We start from the raw sequence: 17,132 nt of genomic DNA, 5'->3' as shown, positions 1-17,132 counted from the left end.
GACTTCTGAAGCGGAATCACCGGCGAATTGGCCGGGGATTCTGCTCCAAGAGAAGTCACAGACTACACTGTGTCCATATATGGACAGTGACGTCAGGGACTAATGAAGCGGAATCCCCGTCGATGTGGCCGGGGATTCCGCTCCAGGAGAAGTCACAGACTTCACTGTGTCCATATATGGACACAGTGACTTCTGAAGCGGAATCACCGGCGAATTGGCCGGGGATTCCGCTCCAGGAAAAGTCACTGACTTCACTGTGTCCATATATGGACAGTGACGTCAGGGACTTCTGAAGCGGAATCCCCGCCGATGTGGCCGGGGATTCCGCTCCAGGAGAAGTCACTGATTTCACTGTGTCCATATATGGACAGTGACGTCAGGGACTTCTGAAGCGGAATCCCCGCCGATGTGGCCGGGGATTCCGTTCCAGGAGAAGTACCTCACTTCACTGTTCATATATGGACAGTGAAGTGAGGGATTTCTCCAGAGCCGTCCCCTACAGGAAAGTACGGAGAGTGGCATTGCCTACAGGGGGGCTATGTGGCATTACCTACAGGGGGGGCTATGTGGCATTACCTACAGGGGGGCTATGTGGCATTACCTACAGGGGGGGATATGTGGCATTACCTACAGGGGGGGGGCTATGTGGCATTACCTACAGAGGGGGGGCTATGTGGCATTACCTACAGGGGGGGCTGTGTGGCATTACTTACAGGGGGCTGTGTGGCATTGCTTACAGGGGGCTGTGTGGCATTGCTTACAGGGGGCTGTGTGGCATTACTTACAGGGGGCTGTGTGGCATTGCCTACAGGGGGGCTGTGTGGCATTACCTACAGGGGGGCTGTGTGGCATTACCTACAGGGGGGCTGTGTGGCATTACCTACAGCGGGGCTGTGTGGCATTACCTACAGGGGGGCTGTGTGGCATTACCTACAGGGGGGCTGTGTGGCATTACGTACAGGGGGGCTGTGTGGCATTACGTACAGGGGGGCTGTGTGGTATTACCTACAGGGGGGCTGTGTGGCATTACCTACAGGGGGCTGTGTGGCATTACCTACAGGGGGGCTGTGGCAGTATCTATAGAAGGTAGTGAATGGGGCCGCAATTCTCTCGTGGATTTTCGGGGGAATTGCGCCCACAAAAGCATGTTAGTGTGTATGGGGCCTTACATACATTTATAGTAAATTATGTAAAAAAAAAAAGAAACGTTTTACCATTGTTTGGAGTAGTGTTTGGCGTTTGCTTCACTGTAAGGCACTGTTCACACAGTTATTTGCAGGCAGAAAATTCTGCCTCAAAATTTCGCTTGAATGTTCAGCCAGATTTTGATCTGCCTCCCCGCCGTTTGCCACGATTTTCGCCCGCGGGCATTGAGCGCAACGGGCAAAAACGCTGCGGAAAAACGCTTTCTCTGCCTCCCATAGATGACAGAGGGAGGTCAGAGGGAGGTCAGAGGAGTAAACGCCAGAAGTTAGGGCATGTCGCTTCTTTTTCCCTCAATGGCCGCGGGCAAAAAAAGGGCAAACGGCGTGCAGGCAGGTCAAAATCTGCCTCCAAATTCAAGACAGAATCTTGATGCAGAATTTTCTGCCAGCAAAAAAACTCAGTGTGAACAGGGCCTAATACAGGATCTATTGGAACAGATCCAGCAGCAGGTGAGGTAAATGTGCTGACTGGATTGTGTGTACTAAGATGTCGGACTTAGGTGGAGTGGGCAGACTTAGGGCATGTTCACACGGCCTATTTTCGTCCGTTTTTCGGGCCGTAAACGCCCGAAAAATCCGAAGCAGAACGCCTCCAAACATCTGCCCATTGATTTCAATGGGAAAACGGCGTTCTGTTCCGAAGGAGCGTTTTTTTATGTGTTTTTTACACATAAAAAAAAGACTGCGAAAAAGAAGTGCAGGAAACCTCTTGAGCCGTTTTTGGAGGCGTTTTCCATAGACTGTAGTGAAAAAAGCTCCAAAAACGGGCGTAAAAAACACAGCGAAAATCGCGATTTGCACAAAAAAACTTCTGAAAATCAGGAGCTGTTTTCTCTTGAAAACGGCTCCGTATTTTGAGACGTCTTTGCCTGTGAACATACCCTGACATTTATCAGGCTGTGGAAGGGGCGGGGGAGGGAGACGGGTGCCTGTACTTAGATCAGGGATAGATGGAGGCACAAAGGATAATGATGATTATTACTGTGTAAGGGCTTATTCAGACGAACGTGTAATACGTCCGTGCAACGCGCGTGATTTTCACGCACCTCACACGGACCTATATTAGTCTATGGGGCCGTGCAGATTGTCTGTGAGTTTCATGCAGCGTGTGTCCGCTGCGTAAAACTCACTACATGTCCGATATTTGTGTGTTGTTCGCGCATCACGCACCCATTGAAGTCAATGGGTGCGTGAAAATCAATCGCAGCACACGGAAGCACTTCCGTGGTACGCGCGTGATTCGCGCAACAGCAGTAAAAAGTATGAATGAAAACAGAAAAGCACAACGTGCTTTTCTGTTTACAAACATACAAACGGAGTGTCATAATGATGGCGGCTGCGCGAAAATCACACAGCCGCGCATCATACGGGCCTGACACACAGAGCTGTTATGTACCTTTTGCGCGCACAAAACGACGTGTTTTTTGCGCAAGCAAAAGGCACACGCTGGTGTAATCCGGCCTCAGACAGTGTGCAGGGAGGGTGCGTCTGCCTGTAATCTGTAATTACAGCAGGGAAGGACCATGTGACCATAGAGGGGCGTGGCAGTATGCAAATAGCTGAGGTGCTTTGGAGGAAGGGGGAGGGGATGCAACTGTCTCCTCAGATGCAGCCGGGGATCATGGGTATGGTGGGTTACAAGACAGGAAACAGCCAGTAAGGGATGTAAACAAACAGCAAGGGATGTAAACAAACAGAAAAAGCACCAGTGACTATGGAAATCAAACAGAAACTGGTTAGAAGTTTAATAGGGGGTATTAGGGAAGGCAAATCAAGGCTGGGGGACATTTTTAGAATTTTTTTTTTCCCTGGACAACCCCTTTAATCAAAACTTTGGAAAACAGTCCCGGATCAATATTTGAGTAAACTTTACTGTATTACTATGCCTTCCAGCAGGTAATATTCTCCTAGTATCTGCCAAACCCATATTTGTTCCATCAGACATTTAGATAGAGAAGCATGATTCATCACTGTAAAGAACACTTATCCACTGCTTCAGAGTCCGGTGGCGGCGTGCTTTACACCACTCCAGCCGAGGCTTTGCATTGCACATAGTGATCTTAGGCTTTTGGGCAGCTGTCGACGCAATTTCTTGTGCTGATGCCACTTCCAGAGGCAATTTGAACTCTGTAGTGTGTGGCTCTACAGAGGATAGACAATTTCTACACACCACCTACATTTGTGTGGTCTTCCGCCTCATGGCTGAGCTGTTTTTACTCCTAGGCGCTTCCACTTCACGATAATAGCACTTACAGCTAACTGGGGCAAATCTAGCACATCAGACATTTCATGAACTGACTTGTGGCAAAGTTTGTATTGTTTGGCAATGCCACATTTAAAGTCTTTGAGCTCTGCAGAACAACCCAGACTACTACCAATGTTTGTCTACTGAGATTGTATGGCTGTGTGCTTGATTTAATGCAATTGGGTTGGCTGAAATAACTGAACTTAATTAGGAGGAGTGTCTATATATTTTTGTTCATATAGAGTATATTCTTCTGTTATGTATTTTTATTTTATTTTTTTTTCTAAACCTGTCATTTTCCCTACGACTAAGGTCATATAGAAAATCTAGCAGACAAAAGATCTGACTATAAATTATATTTTTCCTTTAGATGGTTTCTGAAAACATACCCGACATCCTGTAACGTGACAGAGCAGAACTGCCGGAACATTACATCTCTGCCAATAGGTAAAGTTCCTTACCATACCACACACTGATATGCTATTGTTACACCCGTGTCCAACAATTACTAGAAGCACAATCTCTCTTTGTACTGCTCAGTATCATCATGTTCCAGCAGTGAGCTGTACCAAGAATATTTGTATAATTAGTTATAATGAAGATGTACTAGTAAACATTTGCATTGAAAGAAAGACAAGCAAATAACTTTGACACTATCACAAATGCAGTGGTTAATTTCATCCATTGTAAGTTAGTCTGCTTAAAGGGACTCTGTTAGGCTGGATTCACACGAACGTGGCGTTTTTGCGGACGCAAAAACGCAGCGTTTTGCGCGCACAAAAACCACTTGACAGCTCCGTGTATGATGCGCGGCTGTGTGATTTTCGCACAGCCGCCATCATAGAGATGAGGCTAGCCGACGTCAGTTACTGTCCAGGGTGCTGAAAGAGTTAACTGATCGGCAGTAACTCTTTCAGCACCCTCGACAGTGAATTCCGATAACCATATCGAGTAACCTGTTAAAAAAAAAAAGAGGTTCGTACTTACCGAGAACTTCCCAGCCGTTGCCTTGGTGACGCGTCCTTGGTGACGCGTCCTTGGTGACGCGCCTCTCTTGACATCTGGCCCCACCTCCCTGGATGACGCGGCAGTCCATGTGACCGCTGCAGCCTGTGCTTGGCCTGTGATTGGCTGCAGCTGTCAATTGGACTGAATTGTCATCCCGGGAGGTCAGACTGGAGAAAGAAGCCGGGAGTTATCGGTAAGTCCGAACTTTTTTTTTTAACACGTTCATGTATATTGGGATCGGAAGTCACTGTCCAGGGTGCTGAAACAGTTTAACTCTTTCAGCACCCTGGACAGTGACTATCTCCTGACGTCGCGTACCGGAATTTTTTTTGCTGGGTTCGGCCAAAACGAGTTCGGCCGAACCCAGTGAAGTTCGGTTCAGTTGTCCGGGTTCGCTCTTCTCAAAGACACTCCGTTTGGATGTTTGTAAACAGAAAAGCACGTGGTGCTTTTCTGTTTACATTCATCCTTTTGACAGCTCTTGCTTCCGTGCTTCCGTGCTTCCGTGCGTGCTTCCGTGCGGCATGCGTGGTTTTCACGCACCCATTGACTTCAATGGGTGCGTGATGCGTGCAAAACGCCGAAAGATCGGACATGTCGTGACTTTTTTTCAGCGGACTCACGCTGAGCAAAAATCACGGACATGTCTGCACGGCCCCATAGACACATATAGGTCCGTGCAACGCGCGTGCAAATCACGCGCGTTGCACGGACGTTTTTCACGTTCGTCTGAATAAAGCCTTATGTTAAAACATCTAGCTTCTTCATTAGTTCTTATGGAGCATTATAATAAAGCTGTAGATAGCTATTCAACGTTTATTTGTATTCTCTAAATTGCTCAACATAGCTAATGTCTTATGGTTCATTAGTGGCTGTGGCCGAGTGCAAATACAGATGAAGCTGAGCTGAATTTGCCAAACTTAGTTTTGGATTAGGCACTGAGTGACTGTGATATCATAATGTGTTATCTATGCTTTGACATAGGACTGCAGAAAAGCTTCCAATGTTACCTAAAAAGGTTGGACAGTTGAAAACTCATTCTCTAAATGAGTACCTGCTGAAGGTCAGCTGAAATGTGTTATTACATGGGGCCCATTAATATAGATGGGTGACTATGTAAGTCCGCTGTTTGTTAGTAGCGCTGTTTTGGCCAATAGATGAGGGTCCCTATCTATATGTCCTAATAGCCACAAAAATTGCAGCTAAAAAGAATAAAATTAAAAAATTCAGATAATAGGAGACATTTTTGTTATGGTGAACGTAAATGTTCCGGCCGTGCTCCGGTAGTTGCCATGTGACTTTTGGGAAGCTAATTAATCTTTAGACAACAAATAAAAAGCAGGGAGAACATTCCCAAAAATGCACATGCGCCCTCAACAGGATTTAACGAATATCTCTAGTGCACTGTGCCATATAGAGCCCTAAGAGTCCAAGCCCTACTGCTTGGACAGTTGCGGTAAGAATGTTTGTAATGAAAATATATTCCGACCCTTATATTTATGGATAATATAAAATGCATAGGTAATGTACATTTTCCTATGTGTGCATATTACTTATAATAAAAGCATAATAGAACTTCTTCATGCAAACATTAGAGCTCTAAAGAAATCACAAGCATAAAGGAGACAATTGAGTATGCAATACAATGAAATGTAAATAACTGTCACTTTGTGTACGTTGCTAAGGATGCAAATGGAAAACAAAATATAAAACTCATTAAGTTTTCTACCTTCACATCATCTGTTTGTAATTCCTCTATAGACAGAGGTCAAGGGTAGACATAAAGTTCAACTCACAGACAATAGGTGGTATAAGGAAGAGAAAAGTGTCTAGCATGTCTAGCTAGATGCACCAAATTTATCACATAGCATGCACCACCTTGATAAATTTGGCGAATCGTCTGACTGCCTTGTCTACGTTGACGCTGTCTAAAACTTAGACAGTATTAGAAAATCTGCCCCATTGTGTGTAGTCACACGCACCTAGATATGTGGTGATTCCATCATCAGCTGGATATATTTTTCTTGCTGCTACATCTGACTTGGTTATTAAACATGTGCGGTAAATGTTGAAGTCCTATTCAAACGTTGTCTCTTCTGCAGTTTTTCCCTCGTCTCCTTCTCTTTTGTTGTATCACGTCTTTATTATAAGTAATATATTCCTTTTAGTTAGAGGCATAGATGGAGTAGAGGAGGCCGGCAACAGAATGTGACGATGGGGCCAGCTTCAGCTAGGCTTGCCTCTTCACAGGCTCCAATGTAGTCACCAATGTTGGTATTCATATTTATATTCTGAATACATTACTCTTATGGAGCAGGTAGCTGACTTTTTGTAACATACACAACCATCATATGTTGTATACATTTAGTTAGTGTTTGTATAATTCATGCTTCATTTCTGCGTTCCCTTAGGTTTGGGTCAATGTACTGCTAGAGAGAACCACTCAGCCACAGAATGGGATGAGCTCAGCTACTGCAGGGGGGATGCCATTGAAGTCGTTGGCTTTTTTGTACCTGGACTCAAGTGGTTTGTGGGGAAATGTCCTTCTACTGGAGCCACTGGTTTTGTCCAATCAAAACACGTTGATCCCAACTGCTTAAAACCTTTGTAAGTTCCTCTGCAGATTGTCACTGCTACTTTCCTCTACTATTGCAATGAGCTCCGTGGATGACAATGACCATTATGCCACATTCATTCTAAGTGTACATTTTACAAGTGTGAAATAATGTTTAAAGGCAATGGCAGTTCTTTATGTCACTAATGCTGCTTGAATATAGCTAATGCGAACCAGGTGCTAACCCAAGGGGTGTACCTGTGTATTGCAACGATGATAACACATAATTCTTGTTGTATTGGATCTACAAATTCCATACAATATGAAGAAAATATATATACTAGTTCTTCTCAATGAATTAGAATATCATGAAAAAGATCATTTATTTCAGTAATTCAATTCAAAAAGTAAAACTCATATATTATATAGATTCATTACACAGAGAGTGATCTATTTCCAGCATTTTTTCTTTTAATGTTGGCCTGATTCAGACGACCGTGGCGTTTTTGCGCACGCAAAACACGCATAGTTTTGCATGCGCAAAAGCCACTTGACAGCTCCGTGAGGCAGCATCATATGATGCGCGGCTGCGTGCTTTTCGCGCAGCCGCCATCATTATGACACGCCATTTGGATGTTTGTAAACAGAAAAGCACGTGGTGCTTTTCTGTTTACATTCATCCTTTTGACAGCTGTTGCGCGAAACAGGCAGTTCGCACGGAAGTGCTTCCGCGCGACCTGCGTGGTTTTCACGCACCCATTGACTTCAATGGGTGCGTGATGCACGAAATACGCGGAGATATTGAACGTGTCACGCTTTTTACGCAGCGGACAAACGCTGCACAAAAAGCACGGACTGTCTGTACTGCCCCATATACTTCTATTGGTCCATGCGTGCCGCGGGAAAACCACGCGGCCTGCACGGACGCAATTCACGGTCGTGTGAATCGGCCCTAACAGTTAATGAAAACCCCAAATTTAGTGTCTCAGAAAAATAGAATATTATATAAACCCAATTTATAAAATTATTTTTAATACCGAAATGTTGGCCTACTGAAAAGTATGTAGAGTATACACCTTGAATACTTGGTCGGGGCTCCTTTTGCATGAATTACTGCATCAATGCGGCGTGGCATGGAGGCGATCAGCCTGTAGCACTGCTGAGGTGTTATCAATGCGGCGTGGCATGGAGGCGATCAGCCTGTGGCACTGCTGAGGTGTTATGGAAGCCCAGGTTGCTTTGATAGCGGCCTTCAGCCCTGTCTGCATTGTTGGGTCTGGTGACTCATCTTCCTCTAGACAATACCTTATAGATTCTCTATGGGGTTTAGGTCAGGTGAGTTTTCTGGCCAATCGAGCACAGTGATACTGTGGTTATTAAACCAGGTATTGGTACTTGTGGCAGTGTGGGCAGGTGCCGAGTCCTGCGGGAAAATTAAATCAGCATCTCCATAAAGCTTGTCAGCAGAGGGAAGCATGAAGTGCTCGAAAATGTCCTGGTAGAGGGCTGCGCTGACTCTGGACTTGATATAACACAGTGGACCAACACCAGCAGATGACATGGCTCCCCAAACCATCACTGTCTGTGGAAACCTCACACTGGACCACAAGCAACTTGGATTGATGCCTCTCCACTCTTCCTCCAGACTCTGGGACCTTGATTTCCAAATGAAATGCAAAATTTACTTTCATCTGAAAACAGGACTTTGGACCACTGAGCAACAGACCAGTCCTTTTTTTCCTTAGCCCAGGTAGAACGCTTCTGACATTGTCTCATGGAACGCAACAGTTGTAGCCCGTGTCCTGGATACGTCTGTGTGCGGCGGCTCTTGAAGCACTGACTCCAGACGCAGTCCACTCCTTGTGAATTTCCCCTAGATTCTTGAATGACCTTTTCTTGACAATCCTTTCAAGGCTGCGGGTATCCTTGTTGCTTGTGCACCTTTTTCTACCACACTTTTTCCTTCCTCTCAACTCTCCATTAATATGCTTGGATACAGCACTCAGTGAACAGCCAGCTTCTTTAGCAATGTCCTTTTGTGGCTTACCCTCCTTGTGGAGGTTGTTACATATTACATAGGATGAAAAAAGACACAAGTCCATCAGGTTCAACCTTTCTCAATAAATTACCCGTCATTCATTGCTTGATTAACTATAACCCTCAATGCCATTCGTAAATAAATAAGCATCTGGCCTTCTTTTAAATGCTGACATAGTATCTGCCATTACTACCTCTTGGGGTAGGGCATTCCATAGCTTGACTACTTTAACTGTAAAGAACCCTTTTCTATATTGATGTCAGAAACGTTTTTCTTCCACGTCTTTTGTCCCCTTGTCCTTTGTAGAGACCTTGGAAGGAACAGATCATGTGCTAGTTCTCTGTATTGAACACACATATACTTATACATATTAATAAGATCCCCTCTAAGACTTATTTTTTCCAAGCTGAACAAGCCCAATTTTTCTAGCCTTTCATTATAAGCGTCACCTCCCATCGCATTTTATAATCTCCTTGCCCGCCTTTGAACCCTCTCCAGTTCTCCTATGCCCTTTTTTTTACAATGTGGAGCCCAAAACTGAATTCCAAGGGATTTATAGAGTGGTAATATTACATTTGAATCCCGGGTTTTTATCTCTCTTTTTATACACCCTAAAATCCTATTTGCTTTTGCAGCTGCTGCCTGACATTGAGAGCTACTTAGCTTAGTTGTTACCAGAATACCCAGGTCCTTCTCTTGTTCCGTTATCCCCATTTTTATTCCATTTAATGTATATGAATTAATGCTATTATTGCATCCTAAGTGCATTACTTTACATTTATCAACGTTAAATTTAATCTGCCATGTATTTGCACATGCTGTCAAGTTATCTAGGTCTTTCTGTAATATTTTAAAGTCAAGTTGAGTTTTAAGTATCTTACAAAGTTTTGTATCGTCAGCAAAAACTGACACATTGCTATCAATCCCATCCACAAGGTTATTAATAAAAAGATTAAATTGAATTGGGCCTAATGCCGATCCTTGTGGTAGCCCACTGCGGACTTCAACCCATTTTGAGTAAGTTACATTTATAACGACTCTTTGTTTTCTGTCCCTTAACCAATTATTTACCCACTTGCATACACGTTCCCCCAGTCCCTGTGTCTGTAGCTTCAGAACAAGACTGCTGTGTGGAACAGTATCAAATGCTTTTGCAAAATCCAAATAAATCACAAGAGCCACATGACCAACGTCCAGATTTGCACTTACCTCCTCATAGAAACTGACCATGTTGGTTAGGCATGACCTGTTTTTCATGAATCCATGTTAGTTATCAGTAATTAGACTTTTCTCCGCTATATACTTTTGTAGTTCATCTCGTAGAATACCTTAAAATACTTTACATACCACAGATGTCAAACTTACTGAACGGTAGTCAATGATTGTCTTCTGGACAACTGTCAATTTAGCAGTCTTCCCCATGATTGTGTAGCTTACAGAACCAGACTGTTGGACCATTTAAAGGCTTAGGAAACCTTTGCAGGTGTTTTGTGTTAATTGGCTGATTAGAGTGTGACACCATGAGTATACAATCTTCAACATTTACCCAATAATCTAATTGTCTGAGAGACTACATTTTGGGTTTTCATTAACTGTTAGCCATAATCTTCAACATTAATTTTTTTTGGGGGGAAATAGATCACTGTGTGTTTGTGTGTGTAATGAATCTATATAATATACGAGTTTCACTTTTTGAATTGAATTGCTGAAATAGTTAACTTTTTGATGATATTCTAATTCATTGAGAAGGACTAGTATATATCCAATTAATACTTCAAACCTGTATATTTCTGATTATTGTTCATGAACGATTTGGGATATCTTTTCATGTTTACTTATATATTTTATATTTGCATTAGAATTTCCTCGCTTGCACAGTGCTGCAGAATATAATGCTTTATGAAAATGACATAACAATCACTTTATTTACATATAGTGCTAAAAATTATCCACACGGTGGCGCTATTGTTTCAAACTTAGTCACTTTATAAATACAAAATCACCAGGTTTATGTTCTTGATTTATGTGTAAATTATAGTCAGAGTATTTATCGTTGCCAAAAAACAAAAATATACATGTTAAAAATATTAATATGCATGTACTGAGATATTTTTTTGGGGCCGATAGAAGTAATATTAACAAATGGCAGCTATGAACAATTTTATTTCTTGGACAGTTTCTTATGCTTAATAGCTGGTCCAACATGAATCCCTAAAAACAAAATTCTGCATAGTACTGCCATTTAACATCGGTTTCTGTTGACACGCAGATTGCAAGAATTAGAGCTCTCAATGGCACAAATAGACTATCACTGATAGAAATCAGATCCTTTGCTAGCAAAACACGTTTGTTTTCATGCAGACATTCAGTTCCTAAATTTCCAGAGCTATTAAATGTAACTGACACGATGAAATGGCTCATAAAATAAAGATGATTTGCCTGACGGGAATACAAATCTAGATGGCAAATGAGATTATCCCTTTAAAGTATCAAGTTAAGAGTATCGTCAAGTGGTCTAAATGATCACATATGTCACAGACCAGGACTTATTTATTGCATGCAAGGCTCATCATGAACATTTGGGAAAACAGGAGGGTAAAGGAATTGTCTTAATAAAATGAGTGAAATGAATCTTCTATGCATTGAACCGTAACATGAGAGTAGTCACTTCAAAGGTATTCCCAGAATACTAGGTCACCATCAAGGAAAATTCAAGTTGAAATACGAGAAAAAGATGTCAGTCTGAAAAAGATTACAAAGTCATTTCTAAGGTTTGAGGCCTCACACTGATTATTTCTAGTTAGTCTCTGTTCACATTGCTGTTCAGAGGCTCTGTTAGTGGTTCCGTGGGGTTTCCATAACTTTTGACGGTAATAATGTCACAGAATACAGATTTTTCCCAACAGACCCCATTATAAGTCAAAAGGGACCATAGGTCACTACTTGGATTTATCATACAACGAATTCGTCACAGCATTATGGCTTCGGTTATGGATTGAAGTCATGCTGCTTGTGTGAACAGAATCTATACATGAATGATTATTATTTTGTGACATTTTTATTTTCATGGTTTTCAATTAAAAAATGAAGGGCTTATGCACATGACCATATTACAGCTTCATAAATGCTCAGAGTTGTATAGAGTTGTAATATGGCACCCATAGGAGTCTATAGGCCTATATTGTACCACTGTATACCTCTGAGTTCATACAGGGCTCACAGAGGTTTTTACTGTCGGATTCATATGGAAAAAGAAAAAAAATCATACCATGCTCCTTCGGATTCTGTAGTATGGAGGGAGGGATACTCCCGTCTAAGCATTGCTACTAGGAGAGAATATTCCGGTAATCTGCTGCTGCACAGAAGTGAGCCAAAGAGGTGACCCATAAGGACTCCACGTACCATCGTACAGGCTCCATGCACATAGCTCTGCTGTGTGCATAACTAAGGCTTCGTTCACATCTGTGTCGGGGTCCCGTTCTGACGTTCCGTCTGAGCTTTCCATCAGAACAGAACCCTGACTGAAACAAACGGAAGCCATAGGTTTCTGTTTGCATCACCATTGATTTCAATGGTGACGGACCTGGTGCAAATGGTTTCCGTTTTGTCTCCGTTGTGCAAGGGTTCCTTCGTTTTGATGGAAGCAATACCGTAGTCAACTGCGCTATTCATTCCGCCAAAACGACGGAACCCTTACACAACGGTGACAAACAGAAACCATTTGCACCAGATCCGTCACCATTGAAATCAATGGTGATGCAAACGGAAACCTATGGGTTCCCTTGACGGAAAGCTCAGATGGAACGCCTGAACGGAGCCCTGATGCAGATGTGAACAAAGCCTTATAATTTTTCAAATAAATCATTGATTCAAATCTAATACTATATAATACATACTGCAGCACTATAGGGAGAATGGATTCACATCAATCCCCATCTCTTATCCCTAACCCAGGCTAACACACTGTAGGGCCAATTATAAAAGAAGTCAAAATAGATTTCCACTCGAAAAAAGTTATTAAAATTACGTTTGCATCCAAACCCAGGAAGAAAGAAGTGGCAACCATAGAACCACCACACTGCCCAAAAGAGACAAAGTCCATATATGTAAGATAATAAAATAGGCAATATGCGGATGTGAGGAATAGCTTCTTACAGAAATATTAGTATCATATGTTCCTACAGATTTTCCCAGCAAAGTGTGGTACTCAGTGCAGCATTTCTTCAGCAAGTCGTGTCTCTACATACTTTAAAAAAACACCATTATCATATTTTTTTTAAATTCCTACAGGGGTAAGGATTTATTATTTTTAAGTGAGGATGAGAAGATTTCCCTTAATTTATTCGATGAAGATGCTCAGAAAGGCCCAGTGGATCTTCTAAGCAGCTTGGCTCAGACAGACATCAGTTCAGTGTACAAGCTGGGTGAGTTCTATGATATATTACTATTGATTTACTATTGATTTTAGATGCATTGATAAGTTGCAGTTCACATCAAGGAGGAACAAAGCGGAAATTCATGTGATTGACACCGCAGTATTTAGCGGCATATTGACAGAAGGATAACAATATATCGTTAATCTTGTACTGTCTGGAGACCTTACTTCTTTCATTATCTAATCCTCAATCTGTTACATCTCATTTCCTTTCATTCACCTCCTCACATCGTGACATTGCTTTTATCACAGGAAGCTCTGTCCTCCCCAAAGAGGAACGTACACTAGAGATTTCAGACCGCCACTTTCTGAACAACTTGTCCTTCACGGTTGCAAGTTTCAACAATATATGAACAATTGACAGATCCCTGCCCGGACCTGTGACCTGGACTGGTCTTCTATTAATAGGGGTGCACATCTGTTGTTTGTCATCAAGACAACAACCGAAAAAATTCAATATGACGGATCAACTTTTCCATAGATACATGCCTTCAGTCACAGTCCATCCCAACAGTGGCTCCAACAGTCGGGAAAACTATCTAAATCTGCTTTGTAGGTTGTCTGAAATCTCCAATTTATGACCAGCTTTACATTGGCCACACACAAGAACTCCATGTAAATTGTTTTTTCTATATGCTTCTTCATATTGTATTTTTTTCCCCATTGAAGCTAGTTGAAGCCAGTAGACAATTGACAAAATTGCCGAATCTGGAGCATACTACAATTTTTAAAAAAGCAGCTCCACTTAAAATAATGTATGATATAATCTATATTATTATTTTATTAAATATTCCAAAATTAAATATTAGTTATAAATAAATTATTATCTAAAACTCTCTATTAGATTGTCCCAGTAATAAAGTGCAGGACTGTAGAAAAAGTTAAAGGGGTTGTTCCATCTGCACACCCACTTTCCTCAAAATCTTTTAGGGTATATAGACTATATGGAGGCAGGTGTCCTGCTCGGCATGCCCTAGTATGAGCCACAGTGTATGAGTGGATGCATGGAGCTCCAGGTGATTGATGCAGGTCGATGGGTGGCTTCATTCTTAGGCTACGTTCACACAGGGCGGATACACTGTGTAAAAGTGTGGCAAAACCGGGTCAGTGGGGGTCAGTTTACGCCAAGAGAATGTGGGCGATAGATTCAGGCGACACAGATTAACAGGGGACAAGCCACAGCGGCGCGTTTATTAACAGGGACAGACACACACAGAACCAATGCATCGCTGCTTCTCCCCTCTGGGCTGGATGGGACAGGCTACCTCACTATGGGGTCTCTCCACTGTACCTTTCATCCTTTGGGGTGTCTCCAGATCCTCCTTAGTTAGATGGGACCCCAGCACTTGTCCTCTATTACTGTCCCTAGGTCAGGTACCATCTCTGAGGTAGACAGCCCCTGCCTGCAGCTCACACTGCTATCTCATCCTCTCCTGGGCTGCAACTAACTCAGTTCTCCTCCAGCTCCACTATAGCCCTCACTCACCCCTCCCTTTTTCTTATTTACATTAGATAAGTTCCCGCTCTCAGCCTGTGACTCATTCTCCTTCAGTATAAGATTAACCCTAGAGGGGGAGGACAGTGAAGCAGCACTGAATACAATACAAATCAACTGGTTATCAAACATAACGTAATGCAGTTTGAGGGGACATATCCACATCTAGCATCGGGCGCCATCTAAGCTATGGCACCCGGATGGCGGGAGTGCGACGGTTTGCGGCAGGCTTAACCTGTATTTGGGTACAATGCCTGTAACCGTCACCCGTTCCGCCACAGACCTCCCCCAGCTTAGATCCAGAATCAGTCCTGCTGACCCTCTGTCGGGTCAGTGATGAGATCTGGGCCCGGTGCTGTCAGTCTCTGCCCATCAGTGTCCTGCTGCCGAGAGAGTCCATCAGCATTCCCGTGGTCCCGGCCCTTTTTATGAGAGATGGTAAAGTTATAGGATTGTAAGGCCAGGCTCCACCGTAGTAAACGCCCATTGTCCCCGGCGGTTCGGTTCAACCAACTGAGAGGACTGTGGTCTGTGACTATTGTGAACTCCCTCCCATAAACGTACGGCTGGAGCTTCTTTAGAGCCCACACGACAGCCAGGCACTCCTTCTCAATGGCTGCGTATGCCCTCTCTCGGTCCAGCAAATTCCGGGAGAGGTACGCGACCGAGTGTTCGTGGCCCGCCTGGTCCACTTGGCTCAGTACCGCTCCCAGCCCGACGTCTGAGTCATCGGTTTAGACTATGAACCGCCGGTGGAAGTCAGGGGCAGCCAGGACAGGGGAGGTGGAGAGGGCAGTCTTAAGGCTCCCGAAGGCCGCCTCACAGTCAGGGGACCAGGGCATCAGTCGACTGAACCTTTTGGACGTCAAGTCGGTCAAGGGCTTGGCCAGGGTACTATACTGCGGGATGAATTTTCGGTAGTACCCTGTGACTCCCAGAAAGGCCCTAACCTGCTTCTGGTTGGCCGGTCGGGGCCATTGGAGAATGGCCTCCACCTTGGCCGGCTCGGGGCGGATCTGTCCGCTGCCCACTCGGTGCCCCAGGTAGGCGACTTCTGCCATCCCCATCTGGCACTTGTCGGGGCGGATGGTGAGGCCGGCGTACCGGATGCGCTCCAGGATCTGCGCCACGTGCCCCAATTGTTCCTCCCAAGTCTCGCTAAAGATAGCGATATCGTCCAGGTAGGCCTGGGCAAACTCCTGACACCCCACGAGGATCCGGTCGACCACCCTCTGGAAGGTCGCGGGGGCGTTCTTCATCCCGAATGGCATGCACGTAAATTCAAACAGGCCGAACGGGGTGATGAACGCCGAGCGCTCTTGGGCTTCCTTGGTCAGAGGAATCTGCCAGTAGCCCTTGCTGAGATCCAGAGTGGACACGAAGAGCAGCTCATCAATCCGGGGCATCGGATAGGCATCCGTAACGGTTACCTCGTTCAGCCGCCGGTAGTCTACACAGAACCTCGTGGTTTTGTCCTTCTTGGGGACCAACACAACGCCGGCGGCCCAAGGACTGTGAGATGGTACAATGACCCCCATCTCAAGCATTTCTTCTACTTCTTTTCTCATTGCGGTCAGCACTGAGGGAGCCACTCGGAACGCGGGCTGCCTCAGGGGTCGGGCTCCTCCAGTGTCGACCTCGTGAGCGACTAGGGAGGTACGTCCGGGGGACGCGGTGAACAGGGCCTCCTGGGCTGCTAACACCTCCCCCATCTCCCTACTCTGCAAGCGCGATAGCTGGACTTCAAGCTGTACATCTGCCAGCCCTGTCTGGCGCCGGGCCTCTGCCAGTAGGTCAGGGATGCGGTCCACGTCAGGGTTGTCCATGGGCGGGCAGCATATCGCGACCGCTCCTACTTCCCTTACCACATAGGCCTTGAGCCGGTTTATGTGGTAGTTCCGTACCCGCTTTTCTGCTTTGTCGTGGGCTACTAGGTAGTTCGTCGTCCCCTGTCGCCCCACTACAGTGTACGGTCCAGCCCAATTGGCCTGCAACTTGTTGCCTCGTACTGGCGCGAGGACCAGTACCTTCTCCCCCACCCCCAGCTCTCAGGGTCGGGCGCTACGGTTGTACTCGTCCCGTTGACGGCTTCGAGCTACTTCCAATCGCTGATGGACCAAATCCATCAGCCGTGCTAGGCGCTCCCGCATTT

At 44.6% G+C, this 17,132-nt stretch overlaps 1 protein-coding gene across 1 annotated transcript in view; it reads left to right on the top strand.

The window, feature by feature from the left end:
* SH3TC2 (SH3 domain and tetratricopeptide repeats 2) overlaps positions 1-17,132 on the top strand; it is an 86,671-nt gene that overhangs the window by 37,620 nt on the left and 31,919 nt on the right. The window contains exons 6-8 of the mRNA XM_075856588.1: positions 3,821-3,897; positions 6,870-7,065; positions 13,341-13,474. Coding sequence (XP_075712703.1) covers positions 3,821-3,897; positions 6,870-7,065; positions 13,341-13,474 — 407 coding nt within the window. The remainder of the gene's footprint in view (positions 1-3,820; positions 3,898-6,869; positions 7,066-13,340; positions 13,475-17,132) is intronic.

This window comes from Rhinoderma darwinii, chromosome 3 (assembly GCF_050947455.1).
Source record: "Rhinoderma darwinii isolate aRhiDar2 chromosome 3, aRhiDar2.hap1, whole genome shotgun sequence".
In the NCBI taxonomy this organism is placed as follows: domain Eukaryota; kingdom Metazoa; phylum Chordata; class Amphibia; order Anura; family Rhinodermatidae; genus Rhinoderma; species Rhinoderma darwinii.
This window is presented reverse-complemented; position numbering and strand designations above follow the sequence as displayed.